Source organism: Euphorbia lathyris, chromosome 4, assembly GCF_963576675.1.
Source record: "Euphorbia lathyris chromosome 4, ddEupLath1.1, whole genome shotgun sequence".
NCBI classification, from domain to species: domain Eukaryota; kingdom Viridiplantae; phylum Streptophyta; class Magnoliopsida; order Malpighiales; family Euphorbiaceae; genus Euphorbia; species Euphorbia lathyris.
The window spans coordinates 86,019,911-86,036,263 of record NC_088913.1 but is presented as its reverse complement, the minus strand read 5'-3'; the positions used below and the strand labels follow the sequence as shown (position 1 = coordinate 86,036,263).

Genomic DNA, 16,353 nt, shown 5'->3' with positions numbered 1-16,353 from the left:
CGGATCAAAACATGGCTTGTGGCTCCTAAAATTAGAAGGTTCAGATTTGAAAATCAATGGTGAAGGGAGAACACATGTGCAGCCGTCATCCAATCATCATGGGAAAGCAGTTCAGGGTCACCAATTGAGGCTCGCATCTCGGCTTGCACTGATGCCATTCGCGATTGGAGCAGGAACCTGGATGGTAATCTCAAGAATAAAATCGCTGCTCTTCGAAGACGGTCTGAAGTTCTAAGATATCGTACTGATCAAATGGGAATTGAATTATTCAGGGTAACAAGAGCGGAATACATTAAAACGCTTCAGCAACAAGATGATTACTGGAGGCAGAGAGCGAAACTCCATTGGCTTCAAGATGGGGATTGTAACTCCAGATATTTCCATCTTTACGCCTCGGCACGAAGGAAAAATAACTCATTTAAGGAGCTACAAAACAGTGAGGGTCGGATGTGCGACTGGAACAATGGTCTGGAGGATATCTTATATGACTATTTTCAAAAGATCTTCACCACATCAGGAAGCACAAGTAGCAGCGTCATCGCCTCGGTCAACAAGCAAATTACGTATGGACTGAACCAATATTTAACAAAACCGTTCGAAGCTGATGATGTTAAAGCAGCCTGTTTCGCTATGAGTCCGAACAAGAGCCCAGGCCCCGACGGCCTCAATCCGGCCTTTTATCAAAATTTCTGGCCGATCATCGGAAAGGACATCATTGCGTTCTGCCTCCAGACACTCCACAATACACAATTACCACAGAACTGCAATGATACGCTCATAGTTCTCATCCCTAAAAAAACTGATGTGGAGAAAGTTACCGACCTCAGGCCAATTGCATTATGTAATGTAATTTTCAAAATTATCTCCAAAATGCTTGCTCAAAGATTCAAAACGGTCCTCCCTTCTGTAATATCCGATAATCAGAGTGCCTTTATTCAGGATCGACTTATATTTGACAATGTAATTGCTGCCTATGAGGTTATTCATCATATGAAAAATAAAAGGCAAGGGAAGAAGGGATCTGCAGCTCTCAAGCTCGACATGAGCAAAGCCTACGATCGCGTTGAGTGGAAATTCCTTTGGGATATGCTAACAAAGATGGGTTTCGGTGCTACCTGGATTGGCTGGATGCGTATGTGTGTAGAAACAGTCAGCTACAAAATCACGCAAGAGGGTCATGAAATTGGACCCATCAAGCCTACACGGGGCCTAAGGCAAAGCGACCTGCTCAGTCCTTTCTTGTTCTTAATTTGCACAGAGGGCCTCTCTGCACTATTACAGGCCAGGGAAGCCTCTGGTGATATACATGGCTACCAAGTGGCTAGACGTGCTCCGTGCATATCTCATCTATTCTTTGCGGACGATAGCTATCTATTTTTTCAAGCAAACATAGCCGAGGCCGAAACAATTCACCAATGTCTTGAGGATTATGAAAAGGCGTCTGGTCAGTTCATTAATCTTGAAAAGTCAGCTCTATTCTACAGCACCAACACCACAGTACAAGACAAAAACGCCTGCAGCGCTATTCTGGGCATCAGCGAAGTGCAGGAACTTGGGTTTTATCTCGGGGCTCCTGCTGACGTGGGAAGAAATAAGATGCACACTTTTGGCTTCCTCAAAGATCGGATTAGAGCCAGACTAACCAATTGGAAAGAGAAGTTCCTCTCCCGAGCCGGGAAAGAAGTGCTTATTAAATCAGTCCTCCAATCCATTCCAACATATATCATGATCATTTTCTTACTCCCCAACCAATTTTGCACGGAAGTGGAGAGGCTATTAAACCGATTCTGGTGGCAGAATGACAGTTCAATGGGTAATGGGATGCACTGGTTGAGCTACGATAAGCTCTGCGCCCCCAAGAGTGCAGGCGGATTAGGCTTCCGACATTTGCATGAGTTCAATCTAGCACTCCTCACCAAACAAGCATGGCGTGTCCTACAAAACCCGAATTCACTAACAAGTCGTATGCTAAAAGCCAGGTATTATCCTTCCACTGATTTTCTCAATGCAGGCTCGGGACACAACCCGTCGTTTGTCTGGCGGAGTATCCTTGCCTGCAAACCGCTACTGATGAATGGTCTTAGAATGTAAGTGGGAGATGGAGCTCAAACCTGTATATGGGGAGACCCTTGGCTACCTAACTGTGAAGCTCCTAAAATAACAAGCCCTATCTCTCAAATTTTTCCAACTGGGAAGGTTAAAGACCTGCTCTCAGATGACGGTAGCTGGGACCATGGATTGCTGCAAAATCACTTCAACCTGAGGGACCGGAAATTAATTCTGTCTATTCCACGAACAAACACGACACAATAAGACTCATGGTATTGGGGAATGGAGAAAACAGGCCAATATTCAGTCAAATCTGGTTATTGACTTCTAACATCAGACAAGCATCCATAAGGTGGTGATCAAAACAAAGATTGGAATAACGTATGGAAGATTCAATCTGCACCTAAAATAAAGAATCTTATCTGGAGAATCTTCTCTGGATGTTTACCTGTAATGCAGAATCTGGTGCTCAGACACAGTAATCTATCCCCACTTTGCCCTGTATGTATGGCTGATATTGAAGATGAGGATCATGCCTTCATTCGGTTCCTGGTCACCCGACTTATATGGCGAGAAATGTTTGGGGATGACAGAATGGATTCAACCAACGACTTCATCCAATGGCTCTCCACGACACTTGGAGGCAGCAATTCACAGGAAATAGCTAAGATTGCCCTTGTACTATGGTGGATCTGGAAGGATCGCAACAATAAGGTATGGAATAACTTGAAATTGAAACCAGGGGAAATCCTTGATAGAGCTGCTCAAGATCAAATCGAATGGATCTGGGCCAAGGGGAACAGAAATTTAACCAGCAGCCAACCCGGTTACCTGACGAAGTGGAAGAAGCCGCCCGTTGGTTATCTTGCCTGCAACGTCGACGCTGGAACCTTCTCGGAAGGAGGCTACAGCTCTTACGGCTTTGTTATCAGAGACCATGAAGGGAAATGCCTATTCGCTAAGCATGCGGCGTTTGAGGGTATATACGAGCCAATTATTGCCGAAGCATGGCAGTAAAAGAAGCCTTATCCTGGATAAAGACACATAATCAGACCAGAGTGAATATTCAATCTGATTGTCTGTCGGTGGTGCAAGCCATCAACAACCAAGATCGTTTCTTATCTTATCTTGCGGATATTATTTTTAGTTGTCTTTGTTACTTACATGAGCTAGAAGATGTTTCTATCTCATTTGTTAAACGTTCAGCGAACTGTGCAGCTCATAGCCTAGCTAGAGCAGTCAGTTCTGAGTCTGTTCGTGAGGAGTGGTCCTGTACTCCTATTATTTCCTCTATTCTTTTGTCCGACTCAGTTCAATAAAGTGATTTTCATTTAAAAAAAAAGGTATAAAAACTGATGTAATTTAATGAACGTTATGAAAAATAAGGATTATTAATAAAGAGAAAGAAATTATATTTTAATCTATTTTCTATAAATTTAAAATTCATTTTCTTAATATGTGAAGTTTGGTTAAATGTGATAAATAATGTGGAAGGAATGAAACATAAATTAAGATCTATAGTTTATATTTCAAATTTTTTAGAGTGACAACATATGTTTTAAGGTTTAAGATTTATATGTTAGAAATCTATAGATTTCTTCCTTAAAAAAAAAAAGAAATCTATACATTTCTTCCATACTTAATTATGCAAATAAAAAAACCATAATATTGCACAAACATAGTTGCTAGGATATTCAAATAAGATGATTTTCATAAACATATAAACAATCAAGAGAGTGTACATTGATCTTTAATGAAAGCAGTCGATTTTTTATAAACCACAAAAATCGTATTTCTCTCTCTTAACCTCATATATTTGACAAATTTTCCTAATGGAGAGAAAATAACTTAATGTTGGAAGAGAGAGGACCAATTCTGATTTTTCTTATTTAAATACGCATTCCATCAAGGTGTCTCTTCATCCATAAGATACATCTTCATTAATAAACCAATAGAATTCAATATCTTTTCGTAAATGATTCATCACACGTTTTCAGTGCATGAAATTGGAGTATCGTGTAGTTGAGAAAAGCTACGAGTGTCAGGGTGATGCAGATCAATGGACTAAGCGAGAGTGGAGAATCTAACCAGGATCGAGCATTCATTCAAACTCATCGATGGATAAATCAATTAGCTCAATTAGGCATCAATCGAAGAAAGTTAATCTGGTGGCAGGGAGTTGAGTCAGATGAGAGTTGCGAACATCGATTTTAGGCAAGCTATGAGAAGGTCCCATCAAGTTGGGGCATTCCATTAGTGAGCCGAAGTTGACGACATCAATAAATCCCATTCAGAATGTAGGTAGATAAAAATTGGCGGATGAGGCATATTTCTGGAGTCAAAGCAGTTAGGTTGGCGTTATCTTCAACTTCAAACTCATGGAGAGGGAGAAGGACGAAGCAACCTAATATCCGGAGTCGGAGGCAAAAGAGGCAGGCGAAGTTGTAAAGTTGAATCCTTCGATGGACAAGGCCCAATTTGTAAGGTGATCCAATTTAGGAGAGCGAAAGAAACCCAAGGAGCAACAATAAGAGGGTGATCAAGCGGTTGGTGGGACGATTCTACTTTGTGGAAGCTGGAATTTCGGTAGATTGATGTATTTCATTTACTTGAACACCCGTGTAAGTGTTCTTACTTTTGTCGAAGGGATGAAGTGCTTTATAATATTTTCTTGAAGAATTATTTCTTGATGCGCTTATGTTTATTATGAATGTAGGTACGCGTACGTCCAACTTATTTCGAGGACCAACGTTCATAAGTATTTTGTTACGAAAACTGTGGTATTCATTTGTTTATTTTGCGAGGTACACTTTGAAAAGTGACCGTGAATTCAAGGGGGTATTGACGATGGTTGATCAATTGGGAATACTAGCAAGCGGAAGCAAGAGTATAGTATAAAAACGATCGGTGTCTGAGAATCATGCAGTGTGTCGAGGTTGGATTTTGGAGCAAGCTGGTATTTGGGGTAATCATCGGGGTGACAAATCCTTTAACCCCTATCGTCGAGGACGACGATACCTCAAGTAGGGGAGGGGGATTAGACCTGTACGAGCCTCTTTACAATAGATATATTGAAGATTCAGATAAAAGATTATAATGAATAATAAAAGAATGAGATGAAGACCCAAAAGGGTTGAAGAAGATCCATAATGATAAGAAGAAATTTTTCGCATTTTAAAAAACTTCAAGAAATTTTCTTTGGCTATTATTGCGGAAGTGGGAGCTTTCAGGTGTAACGAGAAAAGTTCGTCGGTCGAAGTCATGCAAGTCAAAGATTGGAAAGCAACGAAATGATGGTTGAAATTGAGTTTTGAGCGAGCGGAGATCAGTTTGTGAATCAAGTGGGTGGTTGAGTTGTGCGAAACCTCGATTGCAGTTCCTAGGAAGCCAACTCGATCAACGAGGACGTTGATCATCTAAATGGGAAAGAATGTCCCGAGGGGAGGTGGGGAATTTGGTTGTAGGAAAATCTCAGCCTTAGACATGGCCAAGTCATCCCAAGCATCAGTAGGATTTTGCTAGGGCAGTGGCAAAGCGTCGAGGAGGATCGGACCCGTCGTCAAGGCAGATTGGGGCAGTTCATATGCGAGTGGTGAATGAGACATATGAATGCCCATATGCTGGTGGTCTCAAGTCGGCGTAAGAAACACTATAAGAGGGACAAGGTCACCTAACGTCAGATCTCCGCCAACCCCTAGACTAGTTGTCGAGACTGGTTTAAACGATCCATCCTAGTCCACTAGAGACTAGGAGAGTCGGACATCCGACCTTTGAGAAGAGAGACGGATGTCTCCATAGAGTGGAATCCCTACGAACACTTTGGGCCCACGAGATGGCCTATAATGTGGGTGCTTTAGGAAGCAAGGTTTAACCACATGAATCCCTTTCGGAAATAACTACGGATATACGAATTGACGAAATGCTTGATGTTCAAAAGAGATATACCCCTTCGGTAGGAGTTGGCTGGCCGAGACTTGGGAAATCTCCGCGCCACACTAGGCTTTGACTATCTTGTAACTAACCGAAATTTATGCTACTTTTGTTAAAAGCCCAATAGTTACCAGCTAATCAGCCCAAGCTAGTACGAGTTTGGGCCAATACGGCCCAGCCTATTAATTTTTTGACAAGCCCATCATTGACACGTCAGATTACAATAAACCGAAAAACGGGGGTGGAGAAACTGAGGAGAACGGGCGGACTTTACAAAGAACCAATTTCTCAAATCCAAACGTGTCGCTAAACTAACCAAACTATAACATCTTTCAGTTCTCCATTTTGCCCCTCAATCCCATTTTCCTATAATTTCCTTGCTTTTTCCCTTCTCCGGAAGAAAAATTTCTTCTTCCTTCTGATTCTCTCTTCGTTCTTTCCAATGGAGTCCTCCATTGCTCTCCACTCTTTCCACTGTATATTCCTTGCGCTACACTTCTTTTCTCTTAATGTACTTTAGTCTTTTGATTCTGTTGGTTGAGATCTGTTGTCATTTTCGCGTTTTGTTTCAGGTAAATTGCACGTTCAGCGCTTGAATGTTGGCCGGAGGATCATTTCTGCTCCGGTGAGGCGGAATGTGTCGCTGGTAGCTTGTGTGAAGACACCTGAAGCTGCTGCTGCTGCGAAATCTGAGGGTGAGTGTCTGTTTTGCTTTTTGGATGGTGATTTCAATGGAGTTGATGTAATTGAGCGTTTTTACTGATTTTTTTTCTCAGCTGGTGCTTCGGTAGGTTCGTTAGAGAAGAGTGCTCTTCCAACTGCAGGTTTTCCTAATGGATTTGAAGTAAGCGATCATGCTTTTGGAAAACTATTTGCTTCGTTGAATGCTGCTTATTGTTTATGCATGTATATATCAGTGTGTTGAAATTTTGGTTTTATTGCACTTTTTTCGACTTTGTGCGTTATTGCTGCTTATAATTCTGGCATTTAATTTTTCAATTACCGTAACAGCAGACTAATTTCCTTGTACAACATTTTACAGTGTATTGATGGATTAGGAATTGCCATTTGTAGCGGCATATTAAGTTGGTTCAGGTTATTTAGTTTACGCTGGACCTACTCATGATGAGTACAGTCCAATTAATGTTTTAGTCTAAATCTTTAACCAAGTTTCCAACAGAACTTGTTGGGAAACTATTGCCAATAGTGTTCAGGTTTTGGAGAGCCTGGTTTTGGATTATTAGAGAGAAGCAGAATAGAGTCGTACAAGAGTTATAACCTTTTAATCCTTGAGCGGAAGCCACTTATCTTGCTGCATGCACAGTCCCAGAGAAGTAATAAGGAAATCTTTTAGTCAGAATTTCAGTTGAAAAATCATAGGCCGATGGTGTAAGAATGCGGTGGAATTTGTTCGTTGATCAGTTTGATAGCTCTATATGAATTAGGAGTTATTGATCCCTTTGACTAGTATGTTTCATCCACCAGTGTCTGGATTGTATTTCATGCGTGGTTAAACAGCAAAACCACATTTGCTTACTCAAATTGAATAAAATTCTGATACTCTTTGGTTCGTTTTTCTTAGAGAAATGAGTCATTATGATTTGAATGCTGGGGACTCATACTTGGGGACAAAGCATTATTTGATTCACTCCCTTTCATGCTTATAGTAGAGATCTGTTCCTTTACATTCCTTGATAGGGTGACAAGGTATGTTTGATCCAGCAGTGTTCAAATTGTATATCATGATTGGGAAGCAAATCCGCATTTCCTTACTCAAATTGGAGGGGATTCTGAGAGTCTTTGGTTGGTTTTTCTTAGAGAAAAGAGTCATTTGATTTGAATGAGGAAGTCATGTTTGGGAACAATGCAATACTTGATTCATTCCTATCTTTCATGCTTACAATAGAGATCTGTTCCTTTGGATTCCTTGATAGGGTGCCATGAAGCAATATTTTTCCTTTATCTTATGTGGCCTTAGATCCTGCTTTCCTAATCCTTTTTTTCTCTCCCCTTTTTATGAAGTAAGGTTGTTTCACCTCTTACTTTGATAGTTTGTAGTGGTTACTGCTACTTTATCTTGATTATTAAGTATTTGTTTTGATTTCAAACATAATGGCCATGCTTATTATTTCGATCATCAGGCACTGGTTCTAGAGGTTTGTGACGAGACAGAGATTGCTGAACTGAAAATGAAGGTAAGCTTCTAGTTTTTGTCATGCCACCTTTCTCTCACAATAATTCTTTTTGTTTGTTGATCACTAGAAAGTTCTACTTGTTGAAGGCAATGCTAGAGCCTGCTTGAGATTTAAAATTGCTGGGTCAAAAGCTTAACTTCATAATTTTGCTGGTCATTCTATTTAAACTTTACAAATGTTTTTCTTTTCTTTGGTAAAAGTATAGAACATATATTTGATTGTTTATATGTTACTTTGTGATAGGTTGGAGACTTTGAAATGCATTTGCGTCGGAATGTTGGAGCTACAAAGGTTCCCTTGTCCAACATTTCACCTATAGAGCCCCCACCTATCCCTACTAAGCCAATGGATGTATCAGCTCCTGTTGCCCCACCACCAAAATCTTCTAGTGAAAAGTCCACCCCATTTATGAACGTTACCTTTGGAAAGCCAGCCAAGTTAGTTGCCTTAGAGGCTTCTGGAGCTTCTGGATATGTTCTAGTAGCTTCTCCAACGGTAGGTGGTTTACTGATGATTACCAGAGTTGGAAATTATTTTAATTGATATATTTTATTTGTGAACAATCGAAACATAGATTTATGGAATATGCATTTCTTATACTTCAGGTGGGCTCATTCCGAAGGAACAGAAGTGTGAAAGGAAAAAGGCAGCCTCCCATGTTTAAAGAAGTATATTAACTATACCATGCGTGTTTCTTCATATTTTTGCATTTTGAGTTGTCGATTGTTGGTCAAATAAAACATGCCCTCTTAATGAAAAGATTGATATATGTGTGCTTTCTGTAATCCCTTTTATCTCAGTAGCATGCATATGCAGTCAATTATTTGGTTTTAGCTGTATGGGGTAATCTGTTTACAATTGGAGACTGTATTTTATCATGAACAACTCATATCGTAGCCTTCCCTAGTGTGGCTTATGATTGAATAATGCTCAAAAGTTCAAATTTTTTATTAATTTCACATGTAGAAAAATAGCATACTAGGATAGTGTCATGGCTTCTATTCTATGGATCAGTTCTTAGTTCCAAATATTTACAAGTTTTCAAATTTACAGGGTGATGTTATTAAAGAAGGGCAGTTGATAGGATACTTGGATCAATTTGGTACTGAACTTCCTGTGAAGGTGAGGCTTTATTCCATGTCTTTGCATTTTGTGTGATTCATTTTCCTGATTATTTCATTTTAATTTTATTCATCTTATTTATATGGTTGTGCAGTCAGACGTGGCTGGAGAAGTCGTAAAGATCCTCTTTGATGATGGAGGTATAATTTCTATCATTTGATTGCATGCATATGATGTTAACCTTGTTCATCTGTGAATGTGACTCTGATGCGAAACAACTGGGTATTGTTTATATGTCCTAGCTGGATTTGATAAGATAAAACATAATTTCTTATGATAGTTTCATCTAATTTTATCTAAAGTATACTTAAAGCAACTGGACAGTGTTGTCAATTACAGTAAATGGGGAGGCAACTTTGGAACATAAAAAGTTTCTTAAACAATTTTCTTTTGGCAAGTAACAACAACAACAACAACAACAAAGCCTTAGTCCCGAAATGATTCGGGGTCGGCTAACATGAACCATCATATAAAACCGTGAAAATCAAGTCGTGTCAGCGACACAGATTCGCTCCCTCCCGAAATGATTAGGTAAAAAGATTGTGAATGTCTGACACTAAAGTATGCAGTAGGTATCTAAAGAGTGAAATAATAAAAGAAAAAAAATGAAGAAAAAAATATGTACTAGCGAAAAAGAAATATGATGTTTCTTTGTTAAATTTCTCATTTAGATATCGGAGGTTTGGACTTCAGATCATTTTTTATTGATGTGGACTGGAGCCTTCCATGATGATGTTTATTTATGACAAAAAAAGAGTCAAACAATGAGTATTTTTATCCACGACTCTTGCTCAATGCGTTCCATTTTAAGTCATACTAGGCAAAGTTAGGTGCACCTCTAGCAACTTTTATGAACTGGATGACTTTTGATTTGATTCAATGCCTAAATGGTGATTTTCCCATATTAAGTTTTAAGTTTAAAGAATGTTATCTTTGTGGCCTAAGATCCAACTCTGGAGTTGAGAAAGGTCCTTATTCAGCCTCTTAGTTTACCCACAAATTGCATGGTATCACATTCCAGTAACAATACGTTAAATCAAACTTTGAGATCCTTGAAATTTAGGAATCATAAGAATGCATGTATTGATGCTGGTAGATATTTATAGACCAATCATTATTTGTTTGTACAGATAGCGTTGGGTACGGAGACCCTCTCATTGCAGTGTTGCCATCATTTCATGGTATCAACAAGTGAGCCTACTGTCCTTTCTTCGCAATTTGACTCGATTCTCGAAAAGCTACGAAGTATTGCAGGTTAATTTCCCTGGTTCTTTTTGTCTTTCCATACTCTTGCTCATTGATAGTGCAATTAGAAAAACATAGGGTTAATATCTGCACTCGGCTTTGTTGGCAAGTCCATTTGACTATATAGAGGAATAATTGATTAAGCATTGTACTTTGAGAAGTTTTTCATTTGTGTTGTTGGATATTGTTTTTGTATACAAGTGAAGCTATAGATATTTGTGCCTTGAGGCAAATTGTATCACTGTAAAAACGGTTGTCGTTGTCCACGAACCTCCCTCTGGATCATTTCGGACAATAAACGGATGCTAATTTTTTTTCTTATTCTTCAAACTTCTATTTTGTTGCTGCGAGATAAGATTCACTCTCTATATTTTTACATGACATTTTAAACCGGGTTTATTAATACATTTGTTGTCCCTGTAAGCTCCTAATTTTTCAAAAGTTCCAAATGACGTTTTTCATTCAATAACTCTTTATTTTTATCTAATTCCATCGCCTTGCCTTGTGAACTTTTAAAAGTTTTTAATTATTTTTCTATTTGATATTTTCTCTTTAATACGGGATTGAGCGTGTTTTCATTTTTTGCATTTAACAATAAATTTTATTGAGAAATAGAGGGTTATTAAATGTAACTGGACATTTTGAATTTTTGAAAGTTTTTGACTACAAATGTATTAGGCCTTTTTTAATAGAGATACATTTGGAATTTTTTTTATACTACAAATGTATTAGGCCTTTTTAATCAAGATGTGAATACATTTTAAATATTTATATCAGATGTAGTAAAATATGTCTCACCACCTCTGCATACAAGGTTACAACTTACATAGGAGTTAATCTTACATTACAAGAATTAAATTATTGTTGCACTCTTAAATTCAATACAAATATAGAAAGTATAAAACCAAACAAGCCATATATTTTATTATTTACTAATCAATAGTAAGTTGAAGAACTTCTCTAAATTCAAGCCTTCTAGTTTCACTATAAAATGTTCTATATTTATTAGGCCAATATGTTACCCAAATCCATCCTTTAATGTCCCATTCCATTGTCTTTCCTACTGCACTTTTATCCACTTTCCAGCTTATACTATCTCCATACTCGTCCCCGGCAAAGATCACTCCGCCTTGCTTGTTAAACGGCCGATAAGCACTCGAGTATCGGTTTTTAAACCAAGATTTCGGTTTGATCAATGCCATGAATGAAGGTTTGGAAGAAGATACTTCCCTTCCATTCATGCTATCATGAAGAAACCAATTGAATATAGTGGTGTAACCATAGATAGATTCCTCAAATTTCCATGGCTTTATACTTGTTGAAACAGATTCTCCGACTCCGAATTTGAGACCCGGGAATGGGTTCGGAGGATCGAACGATGTTTCGATGCTTTTTCCGAGCTCGATTTCTCTTGTCGGGTTGTCTGAAGATTTGCTGACGGAAACACTTATTATGTTTAGTTGGTTGATTGGTGTTAGGTGTAGTGATATTTTTGAAGGAAAATGTTTCTCGTCTTTTCCAGCTCCTCTTTGTTTCATGAGTTTCTCGTTCACTAGACGGATAACATCACACCTGCATGAATTTTAGCAACAAAAAATTAACTAATATTATGGTTTCTAAAGTTTATTTTTGTTATAAAATTTTAGATATAATTGATGTTCGGAAAATCCGATATTACGGTTTAATTATAATCCAACCAGTATGGGGTAAAAATGATCTTGCTTAAACTGTACGTGAGAGCCAAATTTGTATTTCCCTAAAAATATTAGGAGTCAAATTTAGCTCTGATCTTAAAATTAAATAAATGATCAATAAATTTGACTATATCATTTATTTATTTATTATTCGTATCCTTATTATATAATTCTTTTTAGATATTATTTTTCTTTCACATCAATTCTGTGGTTGATATCATTAGCCATTTTGGATTGACTTTACTAAGTTTGGCCGATAACGACTTCAAAACAAAAAATTTCAAGAATTAAATAATATATTAAGCAATTTTAATTTTTCAACTTTTTAGGTTTGAAGTTCCAAAAATGTTTGGATAAAGAAAACTCCAAAAATGACAATCTTAAAAAAATAAAAAAATGTGATTTTCACAGTAAATATGATATTAAATAACTCATTTCATTAACTTTTTAACGGTTTTTTTTTTGTTAGTTTTGACCATAATATTACAATAATGAAAGTTCAAAGATTGTTAGCCGCTAATTCTTCAACGCATTTTATTTTAGGCTATTTATATGAAAATCATACCTAATTATAAAATTATAAGTAAATCATATTATAAAACTTAATTTTCAATATAACATTATTTTCTATATATCACAAATAAAGTATGATTTTATGTTCTAATTTATAAATTTTAGACCTCAATTTATAAATCCTAAACCCTAAAAAATATATCCTAGACCTCTAATTTATAAAACATAGTTCTTAAAATATATGAAAAACAATGATTTTCTTAGGTTGACATTAGTTAAATTAGTATTTGATATAGTTGTAAATAATTTTTCAAATCTGAGTTTACGTGTAAATTTCCCTTTTATTTTTACCCGTTTGTAGAATTCACTTTTGTAAAATCTAATTGAACTACATAATGTTTTTTTTAATTGAAATTTTAATCCTAATTAAGTTGATTTGATTAAGTTTTTGCAAACATACCTTAAATTATCAATAGCCACAATCACATCCACCCATTTCTCTTGAATGATAACTTGATAATTGAATTGAATAACCCCTTCAAGTTGGTGATGTTTAAGGGAGAAAAACAATCTCTCATCATCCAAAGGATCATTGCTTGAACTTTCAATATCCATAGCTATAACAGGACAATACAACTGAACTTTCCATAACCCAAATGTTGAATATGAGTAAGAAAACAATTGTGATGGTGTCTTAAGATTTTCGCATTCCGCGATCCAATTCGTTATCGCGAGATTTATCGAACGCATCCATTGTTCTTCAAGATTCGATCCTATGATCTTCACGAGCAATTTCGATGCTTTTCTTGACTTACAATCAATCAATTGAGTCTTCAGATTGACAAGACAGTCCGACCGGAGATCAGCAGGAGCTTCGTAGATACAAATGAGAAATGAAAGTGTGAGAAATGCTAAGTTAAAAATGTCTTTAAAGTTGGGAAAAGAATCCAACTTTGGAACTTTGATGGAGGTATATTTGCACTTGTTTGAACTATAACTTAGTACATCTTCAATAATATTAATCAAGAGAGTAGAAAATGTTTCTTGATCAACTAGTTTAGAGGGTTTCGAGGCTGGTTTGATTGGTTTTGAGGTCCAAAGAGAAATCGGGAGATTGAAATTTGCAACTATGGAGAAAGATATAGTTAAAGAATGAGAATTTTTCGTTACAGAAAGATTCAGGGACGGTCGAGATGATGAAGAAGAACATATGCATATTGACGATTGAATTGAGAATGGAAGATTTTGAATCCATGAAAAAACATCAATTGGGTATGAACAAGCCATTAATGATTTGATTTAGAGTAGGCTAAGCTAAGTATTCATATTTTTGTAGAAATCTATGTATTTTATAAAGGACCTTAAAAAGTATTAATCTTTATTATTTAATGAGTGTTTTGTGAATGGAAGTAAAGCTAAGATTCTAGTGAGGAAGAAATGTCAAAAATAGAAGCAAATTGAAGGATTGATTATCTACTTTTGTACTAAGGAATAAGCATAAAGATAAGAGAAAAGAACAATTAGAATACTTCTAATGTTAAAAGATATAAGTTTTTCTCGGTACATTTAATCTGTTCATTCAGCTGTTTTCTGTAATTATTAGCTGTTTATTGTTATAGATAGTTATAAGCTGATTTTTTTTCAAAATAGATAAAAATAACTATTTTTAATTCTAGTTAAACTATTTTTATATACTATCTAGAGTAAAATCACAAAAAATATAAAAAAATACGAAAAGGAGAATCAAACGGATATAAAGTTTGCATTTTTTTGAAAAGCATATAATTTTTTTAATTCAAATTAATATTAATATATTTACAAGCCCCACTGGTCTTGAGATTTTGAGTGCTTTGTACAAAATTTAGGAAAAAAGTCCAACCAATAGAATAAAAAGTTACAATATTTTAGAATTTAACTAAAAAAATTAGGTAAAAATGGTTCTTGCAAATTTTTGAAAGCAAAAGTCACTATTTAAATTCTTATAATTAATATTTTCAGGTAAATCTTTTTTTATGCCCTTATTATTTAAAGGCCTTGTGTAGACACAATTTCTGCACACTCTCAAAACCCGCCTCGTTTATAAGATTTTTTTTTTTTTAGAGTGAAACTGAGTTTCAAGGAGGGAAGAAAGAAGGTTAATCTCAACTAGGTTGGCACCAACCAAACAACCAAACCCCGACCAAAAAACCAAACTCCAACCAAGCAACCAACCTCGTTTATAAGAAATTGTAAATAATGTTTATCCGACTTCGTCTTAGTATTCTCTTCAAGATGTATATCTATTTTATTATCATTTTGGAATTCTAAGTTTTAAAAAACAGATGCACAATTTAATTTAAATTAATAGATAACTTGTATACCGTTAACGACTTTAAAGTGGAAAATTCCAAGAATTAAAGTGGTTTAGTATCCCATTTACAAATTGTAAATTACAATGAAACCAATTTTTTTTATTTTCCAAAATCATCATTTTCGGAACTTTCTCTCTCTAAACGTTTACTTTCTGTCTCTCCACCAAACAAGACCTAAATCACTTTAAAATTAAAAAATTGAAGAATTAAAGTTGCTTAAAATATAATCAAATCTTTGAATTTTTCAATTTTGAAATCGTTAATACTCATTTTAATTTTGAGATCTTTGTTTTTAGTCTTGCGAAAAACCACAAGCCGCAAATAAAAACTCTAATTACTATTGAGATAATTTTCTTTTTTACAAATATTAATTTGACAAAAAGTGAAAACATGACATTTTTTTTTGGCATATTATATTTTTACTATTGCTATAGAAAAGATGTGAACATTTTGAATAGTGCTTCCTTAGAAGAATCTTCTTTTGTTGAATAACATTTATTTCTTAGGTTCTTCGTATTGCGTATGGAATAAAATTTAGATATCAATTGATAAGGTTTCCCTATTGGAAGCTTTTTTAGAAGGATAAGTTAGGCCAATTAATCACCCTTATATAACTTGTTTAGTAATTATCAAACATGAACCACAATGATATAAAGGGTTAGGTAAATATTCGTCGCTAGCCAGGGGCGGAGACAGGCCAGGCCTCATGGCCGCCAAAACCACCCATAATAATTTCGGGCTCTCAATTGTCGTAACTACCCTCACTATAGATGGTTTCAGCTCTTTTAGCCGTCAGGATCACCTCTACTATGGATGATTTTGGGATCAGCTTCGACTTATTGCCAATGGATTCTTGTTTGTTCGATTTATTCCAATTGAGGACCAGGTTACAGATATTTTGACCAAGCCTCTATCTAACGGTGGTTTCCTTCTTCTATGGGATCAACTTCCACTGTGTTCACCGATATCGGTTTGAAGGAGTTGTTAGTACATATCTCTTTAAATTGAATTAGAGTTTAAATGTAATTATTATTTTCCATTCTTATCCTGTATCTCTCGGGTTAGAGTCAATGTTAATTTAGAACTCCACACTATGGCCTGTTTGGTAAATAATTTTTTGGAGTAAAATTAGAGGTTTGAGCCACTTTAGAGGTTTTGACTAGTCAAACCTCTAATAGTAGCATTTGGTAAAGAGATGTTTGAAAGAGTTTATTGGATCCAAAAAACTGGTTTTATGAGTTTTTTCAATTAGCT

General features: G+C 36.1%; 2 protein-coding genes across 3 annotated transcripts; one reads left to right on the top strand and one right to left on the bottom strand.

Moving 5' to 3' along the window:
* Positions 1-6,299: 6,299 nt before the first annotated feature.
* Positions 6,300-10,862, top strand: LOC136226141 (uncharacterized). 2 transcript variants are annotated; one of them, XM_066014475.1, is made up of 9 exons: positions 6,300-6,455; positions 6,552-6,674; positions 6,771-6,823; positions 8,121-8,174; positions 8,418-8,669; positions 8,780-8,842; positions 9,228-9,296; positions 9,391-9,436; positions 10,427-10,862. In XM_066014475.1, exons 1-9 carry the CDS (start codon positions 6,422-6,424, stop codon positions 10,489-10,491), a joined length of 759 nt encoding a protein of 252 aa, XP_065870547.1. In that variant the 5' UTR covers positions 6,300-6,421; the 3' UTR covers positions 10,492-10,862. The 2 variants fall into 2 exon arrangements, with proteins under 2 accessions (XP_065870547.1, XP_065870546.1); XM_066014474.1 differs by having other exon boundaries at positions 6,756-6,823.
* Positions 10,863-10,921: 59 nt separating this feature from the next.
* Positions 10,922-14,136, bottom strand: LOC136226140 (uncharacterized). The gene is made up of 2 exons (XM_066014473.1): positions 13,209-14,136; positions 10,922-12,113 (listed from the first exon to the last, which is right to left on the bottom strand). The coding sequence occupies exons 1-2, from the start codon at positions 14,033-14,035 to the stop codon at positions 11,474-11,476; spliced, it is 1,467 nt and encodes a 488-aa protein (XP_065870545.1). The 5' UTR covers positions 14,036-14,136; the 3' UTR covers positions 10,922-11,473.
* Positions 14,137-16,353: the final 2,217 nt, after the last annotated feature.